Source organism: Panicum virgatum, chromosome 6K (assembly GCF_016808335.1).
Source record: "Panicum virgatum strain AP13 chromosome 6K, P.virgatum_v5, whole genome shotgun sequence".
NCBI classification, from domain to species: domain Eukaryota; kingdom Viridiplantae; phylum Streptophyta; class Magnoliopsida; order Poales; family Poaceae; genus Panicum; species Panicum virgatum.
In genome coordinates this window covers 5,445,116-5,470,774 of record NC_053141.1, presented here as the reverse complement: position 1 = coordinate 5,470,774, position 25,659 = coordinate 5,445,116, and the positions used below count along the sequence as shown (strand labels likewise).

The window sequence follows — 25,659 nt, the reverse complement described above, 5'->3', positions numbered from 1 at the left end:
ATTAGAATTGTTAGGAGAGCTCTTACTAGCTTGGCACTCCATTTGCTTTGTGTAGGATCCTTTTGGAGGTGCCTTAGAGTCATAGTTAGAGGGGTGAAGTCTTGGCTAAGCGAATAGTTTCAATTCCGCATAAGTTTCGGTTAGCCGGCGTAATTAATTTTAGAAAGGACTATTCACCCCCCCTCTAGTCCGCCATCTCGACCCTACAAGTGGTATCAGAGCCGAGGTCTCTCATTTGTGGTCCTTACCGACCCGAGAGGATGGCGACTTATGGGCTAGATGTTGAGTGTCCACATATTTTTGATGGCACACACTTTGCACGGTGGAAAAATTGGATGATATGCAATTTTAAATTTATTTGCCCTCAAATGTGGTGGATGGTAGATGTAGGTTTATCTCATGTGTTAGATGAAGGAAATCTAACTCCAACACAAGAGAAATGCCTAGATCTAGACATCCAAGCTACTAACATCTTGTTTAGATCTTTGCATAATTGCATTCTTGGTGAGATCATGGACAAGGAAACCGCCCATGAGATTTGGAGTTATCTAAATGAAAAATATGGGGCGGCCTCCGATGATCATGATGATTATAAGACCAAGGAGGAAGTGCATGAGGATGATGAGCACATCCATGACATGGTGGTTGTGGAAGATTGCTCCACCTCATGGTCAAGTGATGACGATGATAATCAATCTACAACAAGTTCACTTGACATGATTGATGATGATTCAAGTGTTGCAAATTATGATTCTACTCCAAGCATACTTGATGATCAAGTTGGCTCATGTACGGATGATATTGCTATGTCAAGCTCATCTCCATCTCCACATTGCTTCATGTCACAAGGTGACACAAAGGTATCAAATTGCAATGTGATTGATCTTAATTCATATGATGAGCTCTTGAGTAGATATGCTAGCTTGACCAAATTATTTGAGGAAGTGTTAGCCAAAACAATCAAATTTGAAAAAGAAAACTCTTTTCTCAAAGACACATGTGAACAACAAAAGCATCTACTTTATGTCATGAGTTGTTCACATGAGGAGCTAAAATTGACTCATGAGGAGCTTAGTGTTGCTCATGAGAATTTGGTACTAGACCATGCTTTACTCACTAATAAATTTTCTAGTAAAGGAATTAAAACTAGTGAGAGCTCATCACATGGGTTAAAAGATCAATTGCAAAATGTTGCTAACCCTTGTGATGTAGGAAAGAAGCATGTATCCACCTCATGTGATGATTTATTGTCTATGCCATGTACTTCACATATAGATGCTTGTTCTTCTTCTACTATGCAATATGAGACTAACCTTGTAGAAGAAAACAAAGAGCTCCAAAGTCAAGTGAAGTATTTGAGCAACAAGATAGAGAGATGGACAAAATCAAAAGTCACCCTTGAAAGCATAATCAAAAATCAAAGAAGCTTCGGTGACATGAGTGGCATTGGTTCCATCGAGAGCAAAGCCAAAGGCAAGAAATGGGGCAAAAATAAATATAATAGAAAGATGAAGAAGCAAGAAGAAATGAAGCTATCTCATTTCATGTGCTTTCAATGCCATGAGATGGGACATCTTGCAAATGGTTGCCCCAACAAAGAAAAGCTAAAGTTGAAGAAGGAAGAAGAGAAGCTTAAACATATCAAATGCTTCAAGTGCCGCACTTGGGGTCACCTCACCTCAATGTGCCCAACCAAGCAATTGGTGAAGCAACAAGAACCTCAACCAAAGCCACAAGTTGAGCAAGAGAAGGCACCCCAACCTCAAGTCAAGATCAACCATGATGATCAAGTTGATGACTTGAAGATGATGAAAAAGAGAACAAGAAGGGGTGGCAAGGCAAGAGCAAGGCATCCAACTCATATTCAAGATGCCAAGATGTTGAGCAAGAACAAGATTCAAGATAAGAATCCACATGCTCACATCAAGTGCCATAGTTGTGCAATATTGGGTCACCAAGCTTCGGGTTGCCCAAACAAGCTTGAGAAGAAGGCTCAAGCAAACTATGAGAAGCAAGGCAATAAGAAGCATCAAATGAGTAAGAAAGAAAAGGCTCAACAAAAGAGAAGATGCTACTTATGCCGGGAAAGGGGGCACATGGCTTATTCATGTCCTTTAGGTAACAATTCTAAGCTTATTTCAATTGATGCAAATATTATGCTTAGAAAGGATGGTAATGGTACCTCATTTGTTACTATTGCAAAACAGTCCGCTATTCATACTAAGGCTTTGCCAAAGTATGTTGCTCCTAACTTGAGAGGACCCAACCTAGTTTGGGTACCATCAAAACGTGGATAAATATGTGTAGGTACCAATGACATTGGAGGCTTGACTCAATTGGTTTTATCTTGTTCATCATGTGATTGAGTCAAGTAATCGAAGCCTAGTGCTATTCTCATCCCAATGTCAAGTCAAAACTATGAAGTCCAAGTTCTACAACATACAAGTATCTTTTTCTAGTTGTGAAGATTTATTGGAAATATTTGATGGCTTGCAAATTTATTTGAGTAGAATCTCGTTTTTGGATGAAAATCATTTTGCAAGTTGAGAAATGAGCTACTTGTCATTTGACTTCTCAAATATGACTTGAAAACTAATACTTATGGCATTTGGTTCATATATGCACTTCTTGTTTCTTTTTTCTGAATTTTTAAGCCATTTATGAGTTTTCATGATTCTACTCGATTTATTTTTGAATTCTTGTTGAAACTTGCTCATATGAGTCTTTTGAAGGTTTTCATGCAATATTTGAGATTTTTGGATTTTTATATGAGCAATGATCCCAAATTGAGGTTGAATTGAGAAAGTTGGAACAAATTCTGGACAGTCTGAAAATTGGTACTGCGGACAGTCCGCGGGTAAGGGGCGGACAGTCCGCCGTTCATGGGACTTGCTCACCAGAGGCTCTGCAGAGAAATTCTCAACAGCAAAAATACACTGCGGACAGTCCGCCAAAGGACCGCGGACGGTCCGCCTGTGTTGGGCAGTATTTGCCAGAGGCAGTTTCAGTCGGGCGGCGGTGTGAAAATTCAAAGGCGGACGGTCCGCTAGGATATCGCGGACAGTCCGCGAATGGACAAAAAGGAGGATCCTGACAGCTGAACTTATCATGAACTACAAAGGTATATTCCTAGTTGATCACATTCATTTGGGTGCATATGAGATGTTTGAATTGGATATATATGCTCGTGTTGCTTGCTATAAGATGTTTGAATGGATTAATTGCTTAGTATTCAAAATTGAGTTAATCTGAATGGATATGATCATGAGATGACATTTAGTATGCGATATAATTGAATATATGTCTTGTGAGAGTATTCAAACAAGTTGACATCAAGTTTGATTCAATTTGATGAAGTATAGCTCAATTGCTCAAAATCTATCCTTTATTGAAAATCTGAGTAAGATGAGAAGATAGCCATAGTTGGATGATCAAATCTATTTGAATTGGCTTGAATTTTGGTATGCATGCCCTACACTTATGGTACTAGTTGCTGTACAAATTTCATGAGAATATGATGAGAAATACTTTAGTTTTGGAGTGGATCTTGTCAATGCATGTGCAGCAGTTTTCAGCATGCACCCATGAGTGAAGATGTGAAATCTGGTAGCAATCTAGAAAAGCATTGAAGCTCAATTTTTTATGGCTACTAGATGACTTAGTGCCACACATCTCCACAAATTTTTGTGGCAATTCAACATGTACTTTGAGAGATTTGATGTATTCTTTGAGAAGCACAAAATCTGCCAGAAAAGTGACAAATGTTGGATTGATCTTGAGTCACTTAAATTGAAAGGTCCTCAAGTTGGAATCATCGTTACAAGTGGTTGAAGAACTCAGGTTTGGTTTTGAGAGGAGCTAGAAGCATGACAAGAAGCATGACAAGTATTAGGTACAAGACCATTTGAGTGTAGAGTGTACTTATCACATTTTTGGTACTAAAATTGGAAGATCTAGAAAAGCAAGCAATACCCAATATAGAGAGATTCATGATAATTCAAGTATATTCAAATGGTATTCTCTCATGAAAGCAAGGATCAAAGAGATGAAGCAAGCCAACCACAACAAAATAGTGCATTTCATGATAAGTGGAATTCATTTCATATGGGTGAAGAATGGTTTTCATATTGGTATTCATTGTCTTCACCAAGTTATTATAATTGGACTTCATGATGCTATTTGGAGAGCTACATTGGAATCTAATGACTATCCTCTACTCCAACATAGCAAGGTGAAATTGCTTGACATATGCATTCATACTATGCTAAGGACATGATTAGTGCATATAGTCATATATAGTGATCATTCATGAAAAATAAAATATTTTTAAATATTTTATGATGCCACTATTGCTTCTATGGTTGATATGATCTAGTGGTAACATATGACATGTTCATGAGCTAGTAAACCCAAGTAGTTGATCTAGAAAATGAGTTTTCAAGTGTTTAACTCAACATTGTCAAGATAACCCTTTGAATGAGGTGTGAAGAAGTTTGTCATTGGTTCAAACCGAGTTGAATTATTTGGGCAAGTAGTCTAGATCAAGTCAAAGAGAAAGAAGCTCATGGAAACAATCTAGTTCAAGAATTGGTTATCAATGTCAAATTCAATAAAGTGGTCCATCATGATTTTACAAGTGATACTAGATTCAACAAAAGGTATATCATTGTATCTCTACAAGTGATATACATGGTCATACAAGTAGTATTCATTCAAGTAGATCTAGTGCAATAATGGTGGTTCCACAAGTGATCCTCAACTTTAAGTGATCAATTCAAATCGAGAAAGCTATCCTCATCAAGAAGAGCTCAAGATTCAAGTAGATTGACAAATACTTTGACATAGGGGGATATGCCCCACTACAAGGTATCAAGGTCAAGGATCCTACTAGTATCCTACATGTGGCATTTCAATGTGGTCTTCATGCCTCCACATGTTGTTGTTACAAGTGGTGTAAATTCCAATCAAATTGAAAGTGTCCATCAAAAATGAAGATTCAAGACTCAACCATCTACCCAAGTCCAACTCTTTGTATCAAACCACAAGCGCTTCATATGATTGCCTACAAGGGGTATTCAAGTGGTAACCCTACAAGTACAAGAGGTACAACTTCAAGTGGTAGCCATTGATCTTCACATGGCAAATTTCATGTGGTTTCGGCCCTTTTTATGGTCATTGATGACAAAGGGGGAGAGAAATGAAGAAATGAACAAAGATATGAATTATCCTTGGATGACAAAGGGGGATATGAATTATCCTTGGATGACAAAGGGGGAGATGAGAGTGCGATCATGGACATGGATCAAGAGGAGCAATATTGAGGAGGATCAATATTCTTGGACAAGAGGAGCACACAAGTAGGGGGAGCAAGCTCATGAACTTTGTTGTTTGCATTTGATATGTGCATATTCATGCGCTTGCTTGCATTTGCATAAGTTTTAAAATTTATATATGCATTGCTTGTGTGTGATATATGCTAGTCATAGAACTTAATTGATGATTTGATAACTAGCATGCATAGATTGTAGCTAGACATTTTTTTACAAGTGAATCAAGAGCCTTGCTAATATTGTTGATCTCATGAGATATCTTGAGTTTTTGATGAATGTCTAGTTACTCATTGATGCTAAGGAATGAACTTCAAGGATGCAACTCAAACTGGTATCACGCTTCAAAGGTTTATCCTATATACCTTAGCATCACTTAGTAGTGATAACAATCCCACAAATTTCATATTTATGCATGTGTGTGAGTTTAAAACCAAATCTCTTGAGCACACATGTAGGGGGAGTTATTACTACCAAGTCGGATTTTTATGGTGCTTATCCAATCTTTCACAAGTAGTCTTATTGGTGGATAAGAAACATAAAATCCAAACCAAGTTAGCTATTTACACATGTGTGAAGTGCTAGCTTGGAATATGCTTAATTTCCATATCTTTGTAGAGTTGTCATCAATTACCAAAAAGGGGGAGATTGAAAGGCCCTTGTTTGGTTTTGGTAATTGAGTGACAACTTAGGTGGACTAATAAGTATTTATGTTGGGATACACAGGAGATTAGTCCACACAAAGACACTAGTATGAGCGACATATGCCATGGAGGAGAAATGGCTAAGGGTTGATGCTATGCTCATATAGTGTGATGGAGGAACTCATTGCATATGAGACATGACATGGAGTTATGTGACCAAAGTGGAGAAGATCAAGACAAGGCTTGGCTTGATGGACCGGTTGCAATGGAGAAGGGCAAGTCAAGGCTTTGAAGCGAGGGACCGCGAGGCGGTGAAGCTTGGGCAAGATTTGGCACCGATGGACCGAGGCAACGGTGAAGAGCGAGCAAGGTCAAGATCGATGGACCAAAGAGGTCATGTGATGATATGGAGTGGATCATATCATTCAAGGAAGATCAAGCCAAGTGTTGACTCATGAAGATGATCAAAAGGCTTGATGGAGTTTGGTGCTTGTGTGGCATCAATATTTGGGAAGATGAAATGGAATGCGCAAGGCAAAGGTATGACTTGTAGGGCATTTCATTTCACCGGTCAAAGGTTGTGTAGAGAAGTGCATGACCGGATTTAGGATAGATGGCCGTACTATCAAGAGGGGCAAACTTGTTTGCATATCGGTCATCTAGTGCCACTTGAGCGATCTAACATTGCAATGTAGCTAGGATCAAGTGGCGTGGTGAGATCAAGTGAAAATCCTTTGAAAATGATTGTGAAATGCTAACACACATACACATGGTGTTGTTCACGTGGTGGTGTTGGCACATTTGCAAAGGAGAAAGAGTTGGAGTTGATGTTGATCAACTTTGGGAAGCAAGAAAGGTTTTTCGGTTTTCTCCGGAAATTAGGTTGTCCCTTGGAGTGGAATACTGCTTTGATCCATTGTGTTTTGGATCAAGTATTCAGTTGGGTTGTGTAGCCCTCTGAATTAGCTTTCCATAGAGTCCAAGATCACCTAATTTGGACTTCGGAGCTAAGAGTTATGGCCGTTTTACCGAGGTACATTTCTGCTGAAAATAGACCTGCGGACGGTCCGCCCTTGAGTGGCGGACGGTCCGCCGTTATCTCGGTTGAGCTCAAACAGAACCGTTTTTGGCTCTGTGGGTGGTCCAAAATGACCTGCGGACCGTCCGGTCCATGGGGGCGGACGGTCCGCCTTTAAAAGCTGAAACGGGCGCAGAAACTTGGTTGTTCTGTCTTGGGTGCCCAAAATGACCTGCGGACCGTCCGGTCCTTGGGGGCGGACGGTCCGCCTCCTACTGAAATTTCTGGGACAGAAACACTGCGGTTTCTGTGTGTGCTCACGTTTTGAACTGCGGACAGTCCGCCCCTGGGGAGCGGACAGTCCGCCGGTAACTTCCAGATTTAGTCAGAGACGTTTGCAAATCGGTTGGTTCGAAGTTTTGAACCGCGGACAGTCCGCCCCAGGGGCGCGGACAGTCCGCCCGGGGCTCTAACGGTCGACTCTGACACATAATCATTGCAGTTCTAGCCGTTGGTTTTGAATGGCGGACGGTCCGGTTTTTGTGAGGCGGACAGTCCGCGAAAACTCAGTTTTCACGGGATTTGAGTGTAACGGCTAGTTTGGGGCCTCCCTCTATAAATAGAGGGTGTGGCCGGCCATTTGAGTAGGCTTAGCACCTTGGGGACTTAGTGTCCATGTGTGAGAGTGCTTGAGAGCCCTCTACTCACTCTAACTTGATAGTAATCATCCGATCGAGTGAGAGAGCGATTCTAGTGCGATTGCTTTGAGAGATTGCATCGAGTGGCACTAGGTGATCGTGTTGCAAGCCGGTGTGCTTGTTACTCTTGGAGGTTGCCACCTCCTAGACGGCTTGGTGACAAGAGGCTCCGTTGAAGCCCGCAAGAAGATTGTGCGGTGCTCCGGAGAAGAGATTGTGAGGGGTATTGTGCTCACCCCGCGGGAGCCGCGAAGAGCAACTCTAGTTGAGCGAGACTTGAAGAGCAACAAGTGGTTCGGCCGGATCATGTGCTAGAGCTCGGTGTGAGCACTCCACGTGGGAGAGTGTGACTTGAGAGTCACCACTAGCAAGAGGATCGGCGGCAACCTTGGAGCTTGTCTCAACGGGGATTAGCTTGGTGGCAACCAAGTGAACCTCGGGATAAAAATCACCGTGTCAACTTTGTCTACTCTTCTCGGTGGTTTGCTTTCTCCAAATCACAAGCATTGTATTTACATTCTTCTATATCTTGTGCTTGTGTAGTTGCTCTCTAGTGATTAGTTAGCTTGTGTAGCTTGCTAATCAACTTCTTGCTTGTGTAGCTAGAAGTAGAGATCCTAGTGTAACTAGTTAGCTTGTGTAGCTTAATTAGTTGCTCTTGCTTAGATTGTGTAGCTAAGCAAGTTGAGCACTTGGATTTGGATTGTGTATCCTTGTCCTTGAGCATCTAGTGAGCTTAGGTTTCGCTTTGTGCTTTTGCTCATTAGATTTGTTTAGGAGCTCCCCCGGTGTGTGTAGTACTAGTGCTTAAGCTTGTGTGACTTGGCATTAGAATTGTTAGGAGAGCTCTTACTAGCTTGGCACTCCATTTGCTTTGTGTAGGATCCTTTTGGAGGTGCCTTAGAGTCATAGTTAGAGGGGTGAAGTCTTGGCTAAGCGAATAGTTTCAATTCCGCATAAGTTTCGGTTAGCCGGCGTAATTAATTTTAGAAAGAACTATTCACCCCCCCTCTAGTCCGCCATCTCGACCCTACAATGGGTTACAACAACAAACCTGAGTATACTAATACTCATCAAGGCTTACCCGACTATGGTGTATACTTAGCCGACTCCTAGACATGCAGGCTTTTGGCTCTGGGGTTTGTTTTGCTGAAAAGTTGCTAGTAGTGGATCCTTACTTTCCACATTTTAGCTCAACTTTAGTATTGGAGTACTAGCTAGGTTTTCTGAAATACCTAGAGCACGCATGGTAGATCAAATTAATCCTATAGTAAAACACAATCAAATGTCTTCCTTCCATTCTCATTTTCATCCTTTACTACGATGTGACAGAGAGATCAAGATTCTCTTAACCGAGAGAGACGGCGAATCGATCCAACTTTTAACCTCGCAAGGTGGACCTAACTCACACGACACATGAAAACCCCGTCGGGCCACACACGTCAACTGTTCCCATCCTCGCCCCGACGTCTGAATCATGCCTGCCAAAACCCGGGTGAAGGGACCCTCACGGCGAACTCCCAGAGAATCCGGAGGCGACATACTATCCAACACCCACCATCATTCCACTCCTAGAGTAGCGGGTCGCAATTCAAAGCATCGTTGCAATTCAGGTAATTAGCTTACCGGTTTCGACTACCTCCTACTCCCGGCATGTGGTCAGTACTGTTCAAGCCTCATTCATTGTGCCAACAACGGTACGATCCTCAACCGACACAGACGGAGACTTACTTTCCATTCATCCTCAAACCTTATTTCAACTTGTCTCCGTCCGGTCTCCACTTTTCTTTCTTTCCGGATTTATACTTAAGAACTTTAACAAGTAGCATAGTCCTATCTCTCGTGAGTGACAAAATATCACTCGACTTCTATCGCATTCCTACTTAGCAAAGCATTTGTAACATCACCTGCAAACTAGTAGAGACTCATAGGTACCTAGGGAGAACATGCATACTAGGTTTCCATACAACTCCTAGAACGTAAATGCACAATTACTTAAATAAATATTGAATACTGAATTTAGGGTCATGCTCCGGGGCTTGCCTTGAAGGTCAGCGGGGTTAGCGACTTCGCCTGGAGCTTGCTCAACTGCTTCTTCGCCCTGCTGCCCTCCTGCTTGTGGCTCCTAGTCCGGCTCAGCAACTAGCTCGTAGACTACCTCGTTCGTGGCGTCTACACGTAGGAAAGATGCCATTCAAGAGTTACAACAGTGCAAGAAATGATACGAGTGCCCATGATGCGATGCATTTCGATACAATGCGAAATGAGGCACAAACAAGACCGACAAATATTTACTAGCTATCTACAACAATTAAAGCTATTCTGGAAGAGGTGGGTGCTAGTGGGTGGGTTCAGAACTCAACTCAATTTAGCCTGAAGTGTCTCCTTTAAAACAAAGCTATTAAACTTAGAACACTACTACAATAAAAGTTTGTAGAAGCGGGTAAAACACTATTTTTAATGACGGGTAGAAAATCCGTAGCTAGTTCTCGCTCCTAAAAATACCTCTTCCAGGGACGGGTAACGAACCCGCCCCTAAAAGTCTATTTCTAGGGGCGGGCCACCTCCTCAACGGCCCTCAAAATACATTTATAGGGGCGGGTCACTGCATCACCCGCCCTTACAAATTGATTTAGAAAAAAAACACGCCAACGGCGCCGGCACGCGGTGGTCGGCGCCCCTGGAGCTCTGGTCGACCCACACGTCTTGCTCCGGCGTGTCCAGAAAGAGCTTCACGTCCGCCTCTTGCTCGAGCTGGGCTCGAGCCTCAGCCCACGATGCTGGCATGGCTGTCTTCGCTCGCCAGGCCCCCGCAGCCCGTCCAGGCCGCCGTCGCTCGCCAGGCTGCCGCAGCTCGTCCAGGCCGCCGTCAGCGCTCGCCAGGCCGCCGCCAGGCTCGAGCCCCCATGGCCGTAGGGACTCGGATTCCATGACATTGCCATGGCTGGTCACGATGTAACATTGGAGTGATCTGGAACCTTGAAAAGGAATCCAACGATCCGTTTCGCCGGCCCACCCTTAGACCTCCGTTTTGACCCGCGGACTCCGTTTTCCTCCCGTTTACAACTGCCCGAGCGCGTAGCTCATCGCCGAATCCATCCCAAGCGCGTCGTTCCTCCTCCCCCACAACCGCCGCCGCCGGTGCTGGGAGGGGAGCCGTTGCCGTGGGAGGTCGGGGGTGCCGGTGGCGCGGGATTCCGCCAGGGTCGTCACCGCGGGAGGCTGGCGGGGCCGCCACCGCGGGACTCCACCTGGGACGACACGCGGAATGGCGCCGCGGATGCTGCAGATCGCCTGCCTCGCGCGCTGCCCGCTCGCCTACCCCGGCAGCTGGCCACTGAACTGAATTGCGGCTGCCGCGCGAGATGTCGCCTCCGCCACGACCCACGACACCAATCACTTCATCGCCCGCCCGCGGCGTCCGCGGAGCTCGCCGCCGCTGCCGCGGGCCTCGAGGCGTGCTGCATCGCGGCGGCAAGGTGGCACAGCTCCTTCTCAGTCCGCCTGTGTGCGCGGACGGGGCCACTGCCTCGCCGTCCCCGCGCCGGGTGCGCGCCAGCGCGTTCGCCACGCTCTGCCTCGCCGCGAGCATCGCGGCGCCGAACGTGCCGTATGCGTCCGCGAGCACAAGGAAGGCGCCGAGCGCCTGGTCGCCGGCATCGCGGAGGGCCGCCGCGGCCCGTTGCGTGGCGAGCGTCTCGTTGAGCGCGGCGAGGACGGCCTCCAGGAGCGCGAGGCCGTAGCCGGAAGACAAGGAGGAGCTGTCCGCCGCTTCACCATAGCAGCAGGACCACGCCCGGAGCGCGTGCACGCCGCACGGTGCCCTCAAGGCACGCGAGCGTGCGCCGAGGCCGCGGCCTTCCTCGTCCTCCTCCTGGTGCTGCGCGGCCCCAGCGGTCTCTCGTGGCGGCGCTCCCAGCGGGCTCCGCGGGCCGCGTCCCCAATCACTCCGACGACCTGGTGTCTCCGTTGACTGGCGCTCGCACGAGGTGCGGGATTTGGACCTCCGCTGGATTGGGGCCAGCGCGGCGGCGTCCCGGCCGGACGCGGGCGGTCGAGCCGAGCGCCGGGGAACAGAGGCGGCGCCACGGGCAGCACTGACGCGCGGTCTCTCGCTTGTTACCCTGCAACGGGGTGAAACGGAGACTTTTTTTTAGCTGCGTGCGGGCCTAGAAGTGAAGTCGTTGGATTCCATATCGAGGGCTGAGATCACCCCCATGTCACATTGTGACATGCCTATGCAATGTCACTGAATCTGGATCTTGGCCGTAGCGGCCTGCCTCGCGCTGCTTGCTCCACCTTCCTGGTTCTAGCTTGCTCCATCTCGGGACACTCCCTGGAAGCACACGATTCAAATGTCAAGCAAACATCAAACTTTCAAACAAAAAATACTCCCTGAATACTCCACTGATTCAAACAAGATTTGGACCATAGATGCACGGTCACAAGATCTAATAGATCCAGGAAAAAGATCATGAAACATTCAAAAACCACTGTGAATCGAGTGAAATTCCGAACGTCTGTTCTAGGAACGCAATTTGGGGAAAACTCAAAATCCGAGTCGATTTGCAAGAGATTCGAGTGGAGATTAAATCAAAGATGCACACAAGAATCCTAGCAACAAAATCCCTCAAACAATTTTATGAATCCACACTAAAATCGCCAGCTTCAGCGAGCCCAGCGCCGCCACGCACTCACCGGCGACCGGGCAAGCTCAAAGCAGGGTCGCGCGCGCCTACTCACCACCCGCCGCTGAAGCTCTGCTCAGGTCGGCCCCCCTCCCTCATGCAGGTGGCCGTCGGGGCAAGTCCAGCGATGGGCAGGGGGCTTCTCCACGGAGTTCAAGAGAGAGCTGAGAGAGAGGAGAGAGAGAGTTTTTTTGAAGGAGAGAGAGAGTTTAGGTGAGTGGGGACAGATATTTCGAGAGAGAGCTGCGAGAGGTGAGAAGATAAAGGCCAGCTCTGACAAGGTGCGTGGGCTCGTTCCAAATTTTTAATGCGCGCCGACTGCGTTTAAGTTTTGTAGGGGCGGGTCCGCCCCCTGCAAATTCTATTTTTAGGGGCGGGTGGGGTGTCACCTGCCCCTACAAATAAGTTTTAGAGGCGAGTGATGCCCCCACCTGTCCCTATAAATAATTTTTAGGGGCGGGTGACGTCCCCATCCGTCCCTACAAATATTTTTTTAATTTTAAAATTTTGTTGAAAACGAAAACATATAGTAAAACATATCAAAAAAAGATGAAATTTTTACAGTAAGCCTATTAAGATATGTAGAAATTAAAAAAAATTACAAAACTATATTTCATCATTTATAATGGTGAAGAGTGTGAAACCATAATGTATGACTCACTCACTCTACTCTCTCATACAACTTAAGACTTACTTTGTGGTTTCCACACTCATTATCACTATATAAATTGAAATATATTTTTCATATTTTTTATAGTTCTATAGATCACAATAGACTTATGCAAAAAATTTCACCTTTTTTTGATATGGTTTGCTATTTTTTTTGAATTAAATCATTTTTAGAATAAATTTGAAAATTATTTTTAGGGGTGGACCAGGGGTGACCCGCCCCTTAAAAATGCCCCTAAAAATGCCATTTGTAGGGGCGGGTCACCCCATCACCCGCTCCTAAAAAATGCGCCCCATTTTTAGGGGCGGGTGATGGGGTGATCCGCCCCTACAAATGCATTTTTAGGGGCGGCTCATTTGCTACAGTACTCACGTCCCATTTGTAAAGAACGGGTGACTTTTTGGTCCGCCTCTAAAAAAAATTTGAGGTGTTGCTAGAAATCATTTTTGTAGTAGTGGGACGACTAATCGCACATCATCTAGAGCACGAGCAACCTTGAGCACAGTACCTAAAAACAACAACACTCTGGTCCTAGCATGGCTAGCAGGATTGACTCTAGAACATGCCTTAATGAGATTATACAAGTGCAAAGAAATTAACTAGCCACAAGAACAAAGAAAAAGGACTATAGCTAGGAACTAAATAAATACAAAAATTTAACTTGCAGCTATGGTTTAGTAACAAAGATTTTGCAGCATGTCAAGCTACTGATAAAACATGCAACAAAAATTTACCAACATTTATAGATAACAAAAAGCATTTATTTTAGCTCTAGCAAGTTAAACTAAACATACTTATATTTACACAATAGTGCATAGCACTAGCACATAAAATTTTTACAGTGGATCACACATGTAAAGATTAGGCTACTGCATAAATTTCATGATTTTTAGAGCCACCGAACAACAGATATTAAATAAACAAACTTAAGCACAAACTAAATATTAATAGAGGTAACACTGACATTTAACATGCATGAGTATTTTTTTCTCCGAAGATCTGGGTGCAACTAAACCAACAAAATTGATTTTGCATTTTTAACATTTTTCTGTGATTTGTTATGCATTTTGCAAAATATCAGCCAAAATAATGATTTTTGGAAAAACCATAAACCCTAAACCGGCTGACAGCCGGGCCCCACTAGTCAGGGGGGGGGGGGGGAGCCCAGCCCTACTCGCGCACGCGGCCAGCCATGGCTTGGCACGGCGGCGGCGCGGCGTTCCCCGCCGCCGGGCGGGGCAGCCCCGCAGCCAGGGTGGCCAGGCGGCCCTGGGGCGTGCGGCGGTGGCTCGCGGGCCCGCGCAGGGGCGCTTCGCGGCGGCTGAGCTGCGGTGGCAGCGTGGCAACGTTTTGGCGCCGGCGGCTCCGGAAGAGGAGGAGAAAAGTGACAGAGAGGATGAGAGAAGCGCGGGGAAGCTCACCACGCATTCGATTTGGGCGGAGGGATGCCGGAGGTAGGAGATCGACGGCCGGGGGTGGAGCTCCGGCGGAGCTGCTCTGGCGGCCGGCGGTGCAGGGGCCAATTCGTCCGAGAAGCGGCTCAAACAGGCTCGGGACGGTGCAGTGTGGGTGTGGGGCGAGGCGAAGAGGGTTGGGGTGTGAGGAATCAAAAGGGACGGCGGTGGATGGTCTACACAGACGCCGGCGGCGGCGCTGCTCGGGCTCGGCTCAGCTCGAGCTCGAGGAAGGGGAGGAAGAAAGGAACGGGGACGAGAAGCATCTAGGGCACGCGAATGGATAAGGGCGACGCGAATGGATAAGGGCGACGCGCACGGAGAGCGAGGATCGTCGGCGCGTGCGACGCGTGGAGTCGCCGGCGCGTCGCCGGTCGCGGCATGGGCGCGCGTACGGGCACAGTGGCGCACAAGAACCCGGTTGAGTAATTTTGACTCGACTTTGACCAATTTAAACTCAAAATTTCATATTGAAACTTGAGATTTGGCCAAAATAGAAGTTATAGAGGAAGAGAAGATCTACAACTTTGTTTTTGAGGTTAGATTTTGGAGAAAAACATGGTCGAACTCAGCTAAGTTGATGTTCACTATGCAACTTGATTAGCACTAATGACAAGCTTAAGTCCATGATTAGCGGGTTAAGCACATGATTAGCATCGCGATTAACACTAGGGTGTTACAGCTTCCCTGCTGAGTTCTACCAGCATTTTTGGGAAGTCATCAAAGGTGACCTGATGAACATATTCCATGATCTGCACTCTGGTGACCTGACTTTATTCAGTCTCAATTTTGGTGTCATAACTTTATTGCCTAAAATCCGAGAAGCAAATAAAATCCAACAATATAGACCCATCTGCCTGCTGAATGTCAGCTTTAAGATCTTCACAAAAGTGGCCACAATCCGAGGGCAAGTGTTCGCCAAGCAAGGAAAGTAGACCAAGCGTGTCAGTCAATCTGACCTGTTGACTGGAGTTTTGATTATCCCTCAGATAGGTGTATCGGCAAGCTTTGCCGATACAATACACGACAAAAGAATATTAAATACAAGCGTGTAATAAACGAGTGCGTCGGCAGGATCAGCCGATGCACTAGGCGACAAAACCGGCTTTGAGTAGCCGATTATACATGTGTAATAAGATCTAAGCTACGAATGTGTAACTCAGATGATGTAAACTAAAAACAGATCTAAACCGGCTCTTGAGATAACAAAAGTGTTACTGCAAAACCTAAAGCCGATCTAATATGTTTTTAGGTGTGATAATGGCCAAAAAGCGTAGTAAAACCTACAAATCTAGCCGATATCGATAATTGGTGAATAAATCTAGACGAGACGACAGCGATACGCCCGGAAGTCAAAGCCTAGATAAAATCGATAACTTTTGAATAGATCTGAACGAAGCCACAGCGATGCGCCCGGAAGCTAAAGCTCAGATTTATTCGGTAAACGAAAACTTACCAGCAGATCAAGTCGTTCGAATGTGATGCGTCCTTGATCAACTCGAAAGAACTCGTCGAAAAAAAAGAAAAGGCGAAGTCGCCGGAAAAGTAAATTGCAGGTAAAAAATAGAGTTGTTTGATTGATGGTGTGATAAACATTTCACAATGGACGGGAGTACATATTTATAGCCTAGACAACCAAGCCGGTCACGGCACACCAGACTTGCTAATGAAGAAATATCTAAAGATACTAATATTAAAATACATAGACTCTATTTTCCTTGTATAGAATCCTCGCTAATGAAGCTTCCTCCGATCCCGTCCAGAAAAGATAATCTGCAGGTATCTTCCGTGACATCCTTCCCATATACGTAGCATTGGCCAAATCCTTCTTCCGATTTGCCCTCTCTTCCTTATTTAATTAAGCATCAACTCGTGCACGTGTCATGCTTATTCAAACAATGGACCAACCCCACGTATTCAATTACGGAAACCAACCTAAGATTCTTTCCTCTTGTTTACACGTGAACAATCTTTGGATTCGCTGATACATGCATGCTTATATCCCTTCAGCTTCTTTCGTGACGAATCCAAGCCAACATCTCTGGACCTCGGCATGAGCATTAAATTCCAACATCCCCTAGACAAGATAGACTTGTGAATCATCAGCATATATACCTGTTCGTTGCATGTCACCCCTGCCGATGCACACTTAGCAGCTGACGACCCTTATGCTTCAGATTACATCAGATTTACCAAAATTTGGTGTCAACACCTACACAAACAGCTTTTATGCGTGACCGGAACATTTTAGAGGGGGTCGTAGTTCTACACGAACCATACATGAATTACATCGAAAGAATCTGAGTGGGGTTATCTTCAAAATAGATTTCGAAAAGGCCTACGATAAAGTAAAGTGAAATTTCTTATTGCAAACGCTTCGGTTGAAAGGCTTTTCACCCAAATGGATTGAGTGGATTAAGTCGTTCATCTCAGGCGGCAGCATGACGATTAACGTCAATGATGAGATTGGTCCTTACTTTCAAACAAAGAAAGGGCTGAGATAAGGAGATCTACTTTCACCCATCCTATTCAATATAGTAGCAGATATGCTCACACTCCTTATCAATAGAGCCAAAGCCAATGATCAGGTAAATGGAGTGGTGCCACACCTAATTGATGGTGGGCTTTCTATCCTACAGTACGCTGATGACACAATACTATTCATGGACCACAGTTTGGAACAAGCTCAAAATATGAAGAATATCCTTTGCGCTTTTGAGCAGTTATCTGGTCTTAAAATCAATTTTCACAAATGTGAAATTTTCTGCTTTGGCGAAGCTAAGAACTATGAAAACCATTACATGGAACAGTTTGGTTGCAACTTAGGCAACTTCCCAATCAGATACTTAGGCATTCCGATCCACTATAGGAAGCTGTCTAATAATGATTGGGTTAGGATCTAAGAACGATTTGAGCAACGTTTCAGTAGTTGGAAAGGGAAAAACCTTTCAACTGGAGGCAGATTGACACTCATCAATTCAGTCCTTAGCAGTCTTCCCATGTACATGATATGCTTCTTTGAAATCCCAATAGGGTTCGTAAAAGCTGGATTACTTTCGGTCTAGATTCTTCTGGCAAAGTGATGAGCGCAAAAGAAAATACCGTTTCGCAAAGTGAAGTATTCTGTGCCAACCTAAAGATCAGGGTGGACTAGGGATACATAACCTAGAGCTTAAAAACATTGCTTTGCTCAGTAAGTGGCTATACCGTCTTCTAACGACAGATGGTACATGGCAGCAAATTCTACGCAATAAATACTTAGGAAATAAACCTTTAGTACAAGTCCAATGAAAGAGTGGGGATTCACATTTCTGGGCAAGCCTAATGAAGGTCAAAGCAAACTTCTTAAAATTCAGCACCTTCATCATTAAGGATGGGTCTCAGATAAGATTTTGGGAAGATGCTTGGTTAGGTAATAGATCCCTTCGCGAACAGTACTCACAAGAGATTTAATTGGCAGCAAATTAGTAATGTGGAATAATCTTGCTGCACGCCTAACTAACATTATACCTAACCATGAACGGGATGATTTCAAATGGAATCTAGACCAGGCAGGTGTTTTTACAGTAAAATCACATTACCTCGGACTAATACATCAGAATATCTCAAATACAAACAAAAAGCTTTGGAAACTTAAAATTCCACTCAAGATCAAGATCTTTCTATGGTACCTAAAATGAGGATTCATACTTACAAAAGACAATCTGGCAAGATATAATTGGCAAGGGAGCCAACAATACTGCTTTTGTCATGAAGATGAGACAATACAACATCTTTTCTTTGATTGCCGCGTTACACGGTTGGTATGGGCCTCGGTCTACGCGGCTTGGGGTTTGCCTAAACCAAATAGTGTATCTAATATGTTTGGAAACTGGTTGAATAGTATACCAAAAGATTACAAACTATTTGTCCTTGTAGGTGCTGCAGCCCTTTGCTGGTCTGTTTGGCGCTGCAGAAATGCAGTGGTATTTGATAAAAAAACATTCTTTCTTGCAGGTGATCTTCGCGACTACACATTGGTTACGAATATGGGCTATCCTACAATGGCCCTCTTCGCATGACATCCTTGTGGCGGCGTCGCATTTTTTGGCCCAGGTGGCCAAGGACTTTTTTGTCCGGGTGCATGGGTGGGAGTCTAGTCTTAGAATTGACAGCTATTAATGTGCTTGGCTTCTATCAAAAACTTTTTGTAGGGTTGTGTGTCATTAGGGCAGAGGCTGGGAACATTTCAAGGCGATGTATCAACTCGATGTATCAAACTTGAAATTAATAAAGTTTCCCTTTTCTAAAAAAATTATTGAGAAGTTCAAGTACCATATGATGAAATGGGATAATGTCTGCATCCCAAAATATTATGGTGGCCTGGGAATCTTAAACACAAAAATTCTGAATGAGACACTCCTAAAATGGGTGTGGAGAATATATAATGTTGATGAGAAGGACATGTGCTGTAATCTGCTAAGAGCAAAATATTTAAGGACTCGTTCCTTTGCAAACTGTAGCAAGGAGGTGGGGTCGCAATTTTGGAGAGGCCTGCAAAAAATCAAAGACAGATTCTATTCAGGGGTATTGAGTAACTATACTAACGCGCCAAGAATAGGCGCGCGCTCGTGAGGCGCGGCCCATGTGGGCGCGGGGTACTGTTCATGGGGGCGGGGGTACTATTCATAATAAAAAATAATAAAAGGTACTGTTCATGTGGGCCCGTGTGGGTACTGTTCGTAATAAAAAATAATAAAATATACTATTCATGTGGGCCCCCTATGCTGTTTGTAATAAAAAAAATAAAAACATGTGGCCCCACGTGTTTAAATGTTTAGTTTTTTTATACACAAAAATAAAAAAAATTGTATACTACATTTACCTGTATTATTTATTGGATTTTGTTTTCACTTTGTAAACTCGCAAAATATAATTGAATCATACATTCATTTCTAATCTTATCATTTTTTCGACCAAAATTAATAATTAGTGTAAGCTAATCCATCAACTATATCTGTTAACATACGCAAAATAAATTCCTATATGTACTATTTATACAGGATTCACATGGGTCCTGTATGCTATTCAGGTGGTACCCACATAATATTCAATTGGAATCCACCCACAAAATATGTTTAACTATTTATTTACATGAAAATAATAAACATATTTCATACATTACATTTACATGTGCTAGCCCCTACTACTTATTGGATTTTAATTCCACTTCGTAAACTCGCAAAATATAATTGTATGACAATCTATGAACTATACCTACCAGACTTCATTCAATACATCAACATGTTCTTAAAATATATCAACATGATATTGCTTTAACTGTAGCACACAATAATATATTTTTATTATTATTTTAGATCAAACCTTTTGCTACAGGCGCGCAAAGCGCGCTTACTTGCCTAGTCTTTCTCTATTGGGAATGGGGAGAACACCAGATTTTGGATTGACACATGGTTAGGCGACGCTCCCCTCAAGTTGGAATTCCCAAAACTTTTCTCTTGCAGGACAAGAAAATTGTGGTCAGCGACTGTTGGAATCAGGAGGAGTGGTATCTGTCTTTCAGACGTACCTTTGGGGTGGCGGAAGTTCAAGAATGGAATGGCTTATTGCGGAGATTGGACGAGGTGCATCTGTCCGATAACCCCGACCAGGTAGTATGGAGGTTGGAGAAAATGGGAAAATATTCGAATAAATCAATGTACAGATTCATCACGTTTAGGGGTGTGATTGACAAACAGGCTAGGAAGATTTGGAAAAACAAGATGCCAATGAAGCTGAGGGTGTTTGTTTGGCAAAGCTTTACACAACAGGTTACAAACTGGGGTGGCTTTGAAAAAGATGAAATGGAAGGGCAATGATAGGTGTCCTCTCTACAATAAACCGGAAACGGTTGATCATATTTTCTTCCAATGCATTATTGCGTCCTTTGTTTGGTCCTGCTTTAAAGAGGCTCTAGGGTGGGACAGGGCCCCGAATAGCTCAGGGGAGGTTTTTTGTGATTGGATCCCGGTAGGGTGTGCTGACTATGATCTAAAACTGTTCTCGTTTGCTATAATTTGGTGGTCTCTTTGGTTATCTCGCAACAAAATGAGATTGGAAAAGAAATTTCTGAAACAGCCTTATGATATCTTGTACGTATTCTATCTCCCTCAAAATGCAGAATTGGGCGGTGCTGTTGCAGGCGGCGGACAGGAGTCATTTTGACAAGCTGCGTGGAGTGATGGAGATGTGGACGCACAAGTTCCTCAAGTGCAGACAGCAGAGAGAAGCGGAGAACATCTTCTTTTTTTAGCTTTCTCTCTTTTGTTGGTGGTTATCGTTGAGTTTGTTTAGAGGCTGTGCCCTCTCTGTTCTCGCTTATTAAGCTGGTTCCTCCAGCGTGGAGTTGAGCCTGTACCAAACTATATGCTTTCTTCGTAAGCAGGAATATTTCTCGATAAAAAAAGAGGATATCCAAACAGCTGATATTAGATGTGTTCAATACCAATTCAAATTCTAACCTTCAATATCTACATCCAAACGGTACCTCAATGGTGTTGGTGACAGAGATCTCGGTCGGATGTCGAGTGGCATGATGCCACAGATTGACTTCTCATCGTCTTGATCATTGACGCTGTCCTCGGGGACAAGCTAGCCAGCTGGCAACTAAAAAGTGTAATGTCGTCTCCGCTAGTATTTTCATGTCAACTGAAGGTTTGGACAAAGCGTTTCCACCCTGCATAGTATGTGTGTTCTTGTGATGTCGCTTTGGTTACAAATACTTGACGTTCTAGACATGATCCGATAAAAGTTTTAAAATTCGATCGATTTCTAGTGTAACTTGTAAAACAGCAAGTCTGCAAACATAAAAATCATGATTGTACGTTTGCCTTGAAAAGCACTTTCTGAAAAAATCTCGCAAATTTGTTAGATTTTATAATTGCACCACGGGTTAAGTTGATTTCGAGGGCTGCGAAAATACACACACACAACACACAATTAGTAAATATGTCCGTACGTTGTTACAGAGAAACCATTGTTATTATTGTTGCCAATCTGTAACTCCCAATTGATCTTTTTGGTTGAGATTATGTTCGAGCTTGTGGTAAAATATATTTGCGAGAGAGATGGAGGAAGTGTTGAGTATCATTTTCTTCCGGAAAAAGAGGGCCAACAAGTTGACCCTAGCAAGGATAACAATCTTTGATTTCTTTTTCATACAGTATTTATTAAGTAGCCTCGTCGAAGCCATGGTTGTTTAGTAAACCATCCATTCTCTAGAGTTTATTACTATCTAAGTTAGTGGATGTACTGATCTTCTTGTGATTCGAAGTGATATCTTTTTGGTTGGATTGGGTCCCACCCATTGCATGTACTGATCTTGTGGTTCTAAGTGATAATATTTTTGGTTGGATTGGGTTTGCCACCCATGCGATCGACGATGAGCTTCGCAAGCCAATGTTTCCCAGATAACGCACACAGTGGCGAGAAGTAAACTCAACCGCGGCTTGGGAAATATATTGGCGCGCCTTATCATGAGTCCCATTTTCCAGATCTCTAGTCCCTGAGGGCGTCCGCAATAGTAATAGTTAGTACTAGTTATGTAGTATATTGATATAGAGATGAAAGATAAAAAAACTATTTTATACTATTGGACCCACACACTCCTCTTATGTTCTTGGGTTACGTGAAATAGGTAAGTAATTTTGCTCGTTGATAGTGACTACTCTCCTATTTTTTTACTGCCATGTCACATCTAGCTAGCTAAATAAGTAATCATTGTGGACGCCATAGCGCCTCCTCGAAAGGGAGGCGACTTAGCCGGTGACTATAGGCTCGGATGTAGCTTCGGAGCCGATGGGGAGGGAAAAACAGACGAGAGAGAGAGCATCGGCTAGCGACGAGCTCGTCGCAGATCGATTTGCAGCGATGGGAGAGAGCGCGCAGATGCAGTCTCGTAACGCGTGCAAGTTCATCTCTCTCCTCCGCATGGGCCGGCGACGTCGCTAGCACTACCTAGGACCGCTGGAGGAGGCCTAAACGCTCCATGTCCGTTCCTTTTGTAATCATTCAAAAGTTGAATGCTCTCGGCCTCCATGTCCATGTATAATTGCTAGTCTCCGCAAGCCATCATCGCTAATAGTGGGTTACATGATCTCATGGTCCACCGTACCGGTCAGTAGATCAAGGAAGGCACGGTATGGCATGCAGCAGCACATGCTTGTACTGTAGGCCCCTCCACTCCCGCGCGCGACACGACACCAGCTGCCTGCCGTACTTGGTGCAGCCCGGCGCGCCGCCAGCGCTGCCGTGTCGCCGCGGACTTGAAGCAGGGAACCGGCCATGGCTCGGCGACATGGGATGAAATCTAATTGGTTCGGCTTCCAAATAGGGGTGTGGGCGTTCCATTGCAGTGTTAAGAATACATGCATGCTTGCAACACAAAAAATAAATGTTTACAATATCAAAACACACACACTGAAAACTCATCACAACACATGCAACGTCCATTTAAAAATGGTAACATGCAGAAACAATATTTGCAATATTGGCTGATTGTACAAACTAACAGCTGGTTCCCCACGATACAAACTGATGCCCGATTGTACATATGAATACATGCACACTAATGCAGCATTGATTAAAGTAATAATCTGATGCAATCCATAGCCATGGCGGTAGAGATAATCGAACAGGACACTCGATCAAGCAGCTGGAATGGTGGCGGCCAGTGGCGACCGCAGCGGCACGGCCTTAACCTTGAGCGGGCGCTTCATGACGACGGTGAGTTCGATCTTCTCGGTAAGGTCCACCTCCTCGCCGTCGGCCTCGCACCACCGGAACTCCCTCACAAGGTTCGCCACGAAGTACTCGAGCTGCAGCAGCGCGAGCGCCATGCCGGGGCACACCCTCCGCCCGGCGCCGAACGGCATCATCTTGATCTCCTTGCTCCCCGTGAGGTCCACGCCCTCCCCTTCCCCGCCGGTCAGGAACCGCTCCGGCCGGAACTCCAAGGGCGCGTCCCACACCTCCTCGTCCAGGCCGATGTCGCCCACCGCGAAGTTGATCGGCACGCCGGCGGGCACGCGGTACCCGTCCAGCGTCGTGTCCTCGGGCACGGTGTGCGGGATCAGGAAGTGGCCCGGCGGCTGGCGCCGGAGCCCCTCCAGAACCACGGTCTTGAGGTACGGCATCGCCTGCAGGTCCTCCTCCCGCACCGCGCCGTCCGCAGCGCCGACGACGCCGGCCACCTCGTCCCGCAGCCTGTCCTGCATCGCTGGGTACTTGACCAGGTTCGCCATGATCCACAGCAGCGCGGTTGCCGTGGTGTCGGCGCCGGCAATGAGGAACTCAGAGCAGAGGCTGACGATCTCATCGTTGGTGAGCGCCCGCCCGCCGTCTTCGGGGATGGTCAACTTCAGCATGGAGTCCACGTAACAGTACCCGTTACCGTCGGCGGCGGCGTCCCTCCTCGCCTGAACCAGCGGGAGGAAGAGCTCCTCCTCCCGCCACCGTAGCGAGACGAGCTTCTTCCACCGCCGCCGAAACAGGACCTTGGTGAGCGCCGGGAGGAAGGAAAAGACCTCGAAGCTGTGGAAGCTGGCGATGCGCTCCTGATGTGTGGCCTCGATGTCCTGCACGCGTGCGTCCTCGACGCGGTCCCCGAAGCACATGCACATGAGCAGGCGGAACATGGCGTGCTGGAATGGCTCCATCACAGCGACGGGGCGCTCCCCGCCGGCGCCGGCGGCGCGGAAGCGAGAGGCGAGGATGCTGAGCACCCGCCGCCGCGTGGGGGAGAAGGCCCGGAGCCGCGACGGGTTGAGCACGCCGGCCGTGAGGTTCCGCCGCAGTGCGCGCCATGTGGCGCCGTAGGGCGAGAAGATGATGCCGCCGGCGTTGACCACGGCGCTGGAGGCCGGGCGGGACGCGAACGCCGCGCCGCGCTGCACGAGCGCGCGGTGCGCCGCGGCGCGGGAGGCCACGAAGATGGTGGGCAGCGCCTTGCCCAGCGGCGCGTAGGTGAAGACCGGGCCGTGCTCCCGCGCGATGCGGCGGAGCACGGCCTCGACGTCCAAGTCAGGGCGCAACAGGAAGAGCAGCGGGCCCACCAGTGGCAGCGGCGTTGGCCCCGGCGGAAGAGGCGGGAGCGCGCCGCCGGCGGAATGGCCCTTGCCCCCGGCCGAGTTGCGGGCGCTGGCGCGCAGCAGGAGCAAGCAGAGCAGGTAGCAGAGGAGCGTGGTGAGGGCGTAGAAGAGCCAGTCCTCCATTGCCGGGGGTGGCGAGGAGCTCGCTCTCGCGGGGATTATTCACTGCTCAGTGCTCAGGCAGAGAGGACATATATATCGGGTCGGGAGACTGGTTGCTTCTGCTCGCACGGGAGCAATTGTCGTACCCACTGGGCATCCGCGTGAGGCCACGTCAGTGCTGGAGGTAAAAAGTGTGGGCAAAAACACATCCACGTCACTGCTGGAGGTAAGTGTGGGCAAAAACCAAAAACTCATCAAGATATGGAGAGGCCATGCTGCACACCTACCGGTCTGGCCGCCTTGTTTGGTTACTACAGTAACCATTCTAGAAGGCCTCTTCTAGACTTTCGCATAAAATACTAAATAAAGTTTATTTGTAAATCTTCTTCAGGGATGTGTGTAACTTTTCGCGATGAGTCTAATGACAGTAATTAATTAATGATTGGATACAGTGATACTACAATAACTATTCTCAAATCAAGCGATCAAATGCCTTATCAGATTCGTCAGGGTTTCTAGCGCAGGGGTTCTGGAGTTGGTTTTGTAAACTGCTTTTATTTGACACCCCTAATAGATGATCAAATGTCTTCTAGTCTCTTTTGGAGGCAAACCAAACATGGCTGGCAGCAGGCCAATTCCACCTTGACGCACAATAAGAGAAGGCTAATAAATATTTAGCTATATATATGGAAAAATTCTAAATTACTCTCCTAAATTATAGCTAAAGTCTGGATAAATTCCTAAACTATAACTTGGTTTAATTTATCCCCTAAACTATGCAATTTAGTCAATTTTATCCCATAATATATATTTTTTGTTTCTTCATACACAAGTTGAATTTTAATTTTAAATTTTGTAGAGGTAGTAGTGGACATCACAATGCATACTAAAAAAATTTTGTTATAAGTTTTTCATTGTTATTTTTTATATA

General features: G+C 45.6%; 1 protein-coding gene across 1 annotated transcript; it reads right to left on the bottom strand.

The window, feature by feature from the left end:
* Positions 1–22,961: 22,961 nt before the first annotated feature.
* On the bottom strand, positions 22,962–24,805 carry LOC120711408 (cytochrome P450 89A2-like). The gene has a single exon (XM_039996910.1). The coding sequence runs from the start codon at positions 24,747–24,749 to the stop codon at positions 23,184–23,186; it is 1,566 nt and encodes a 521-aa protein (XP_039852844.1). The 5' UTR covers positions 24,750–24,805; the 3' UTR covers positions 22,962–23,183.
* Between the last annotated feature and the right edge of the window lie 854 nt (positions 24,806–25,659).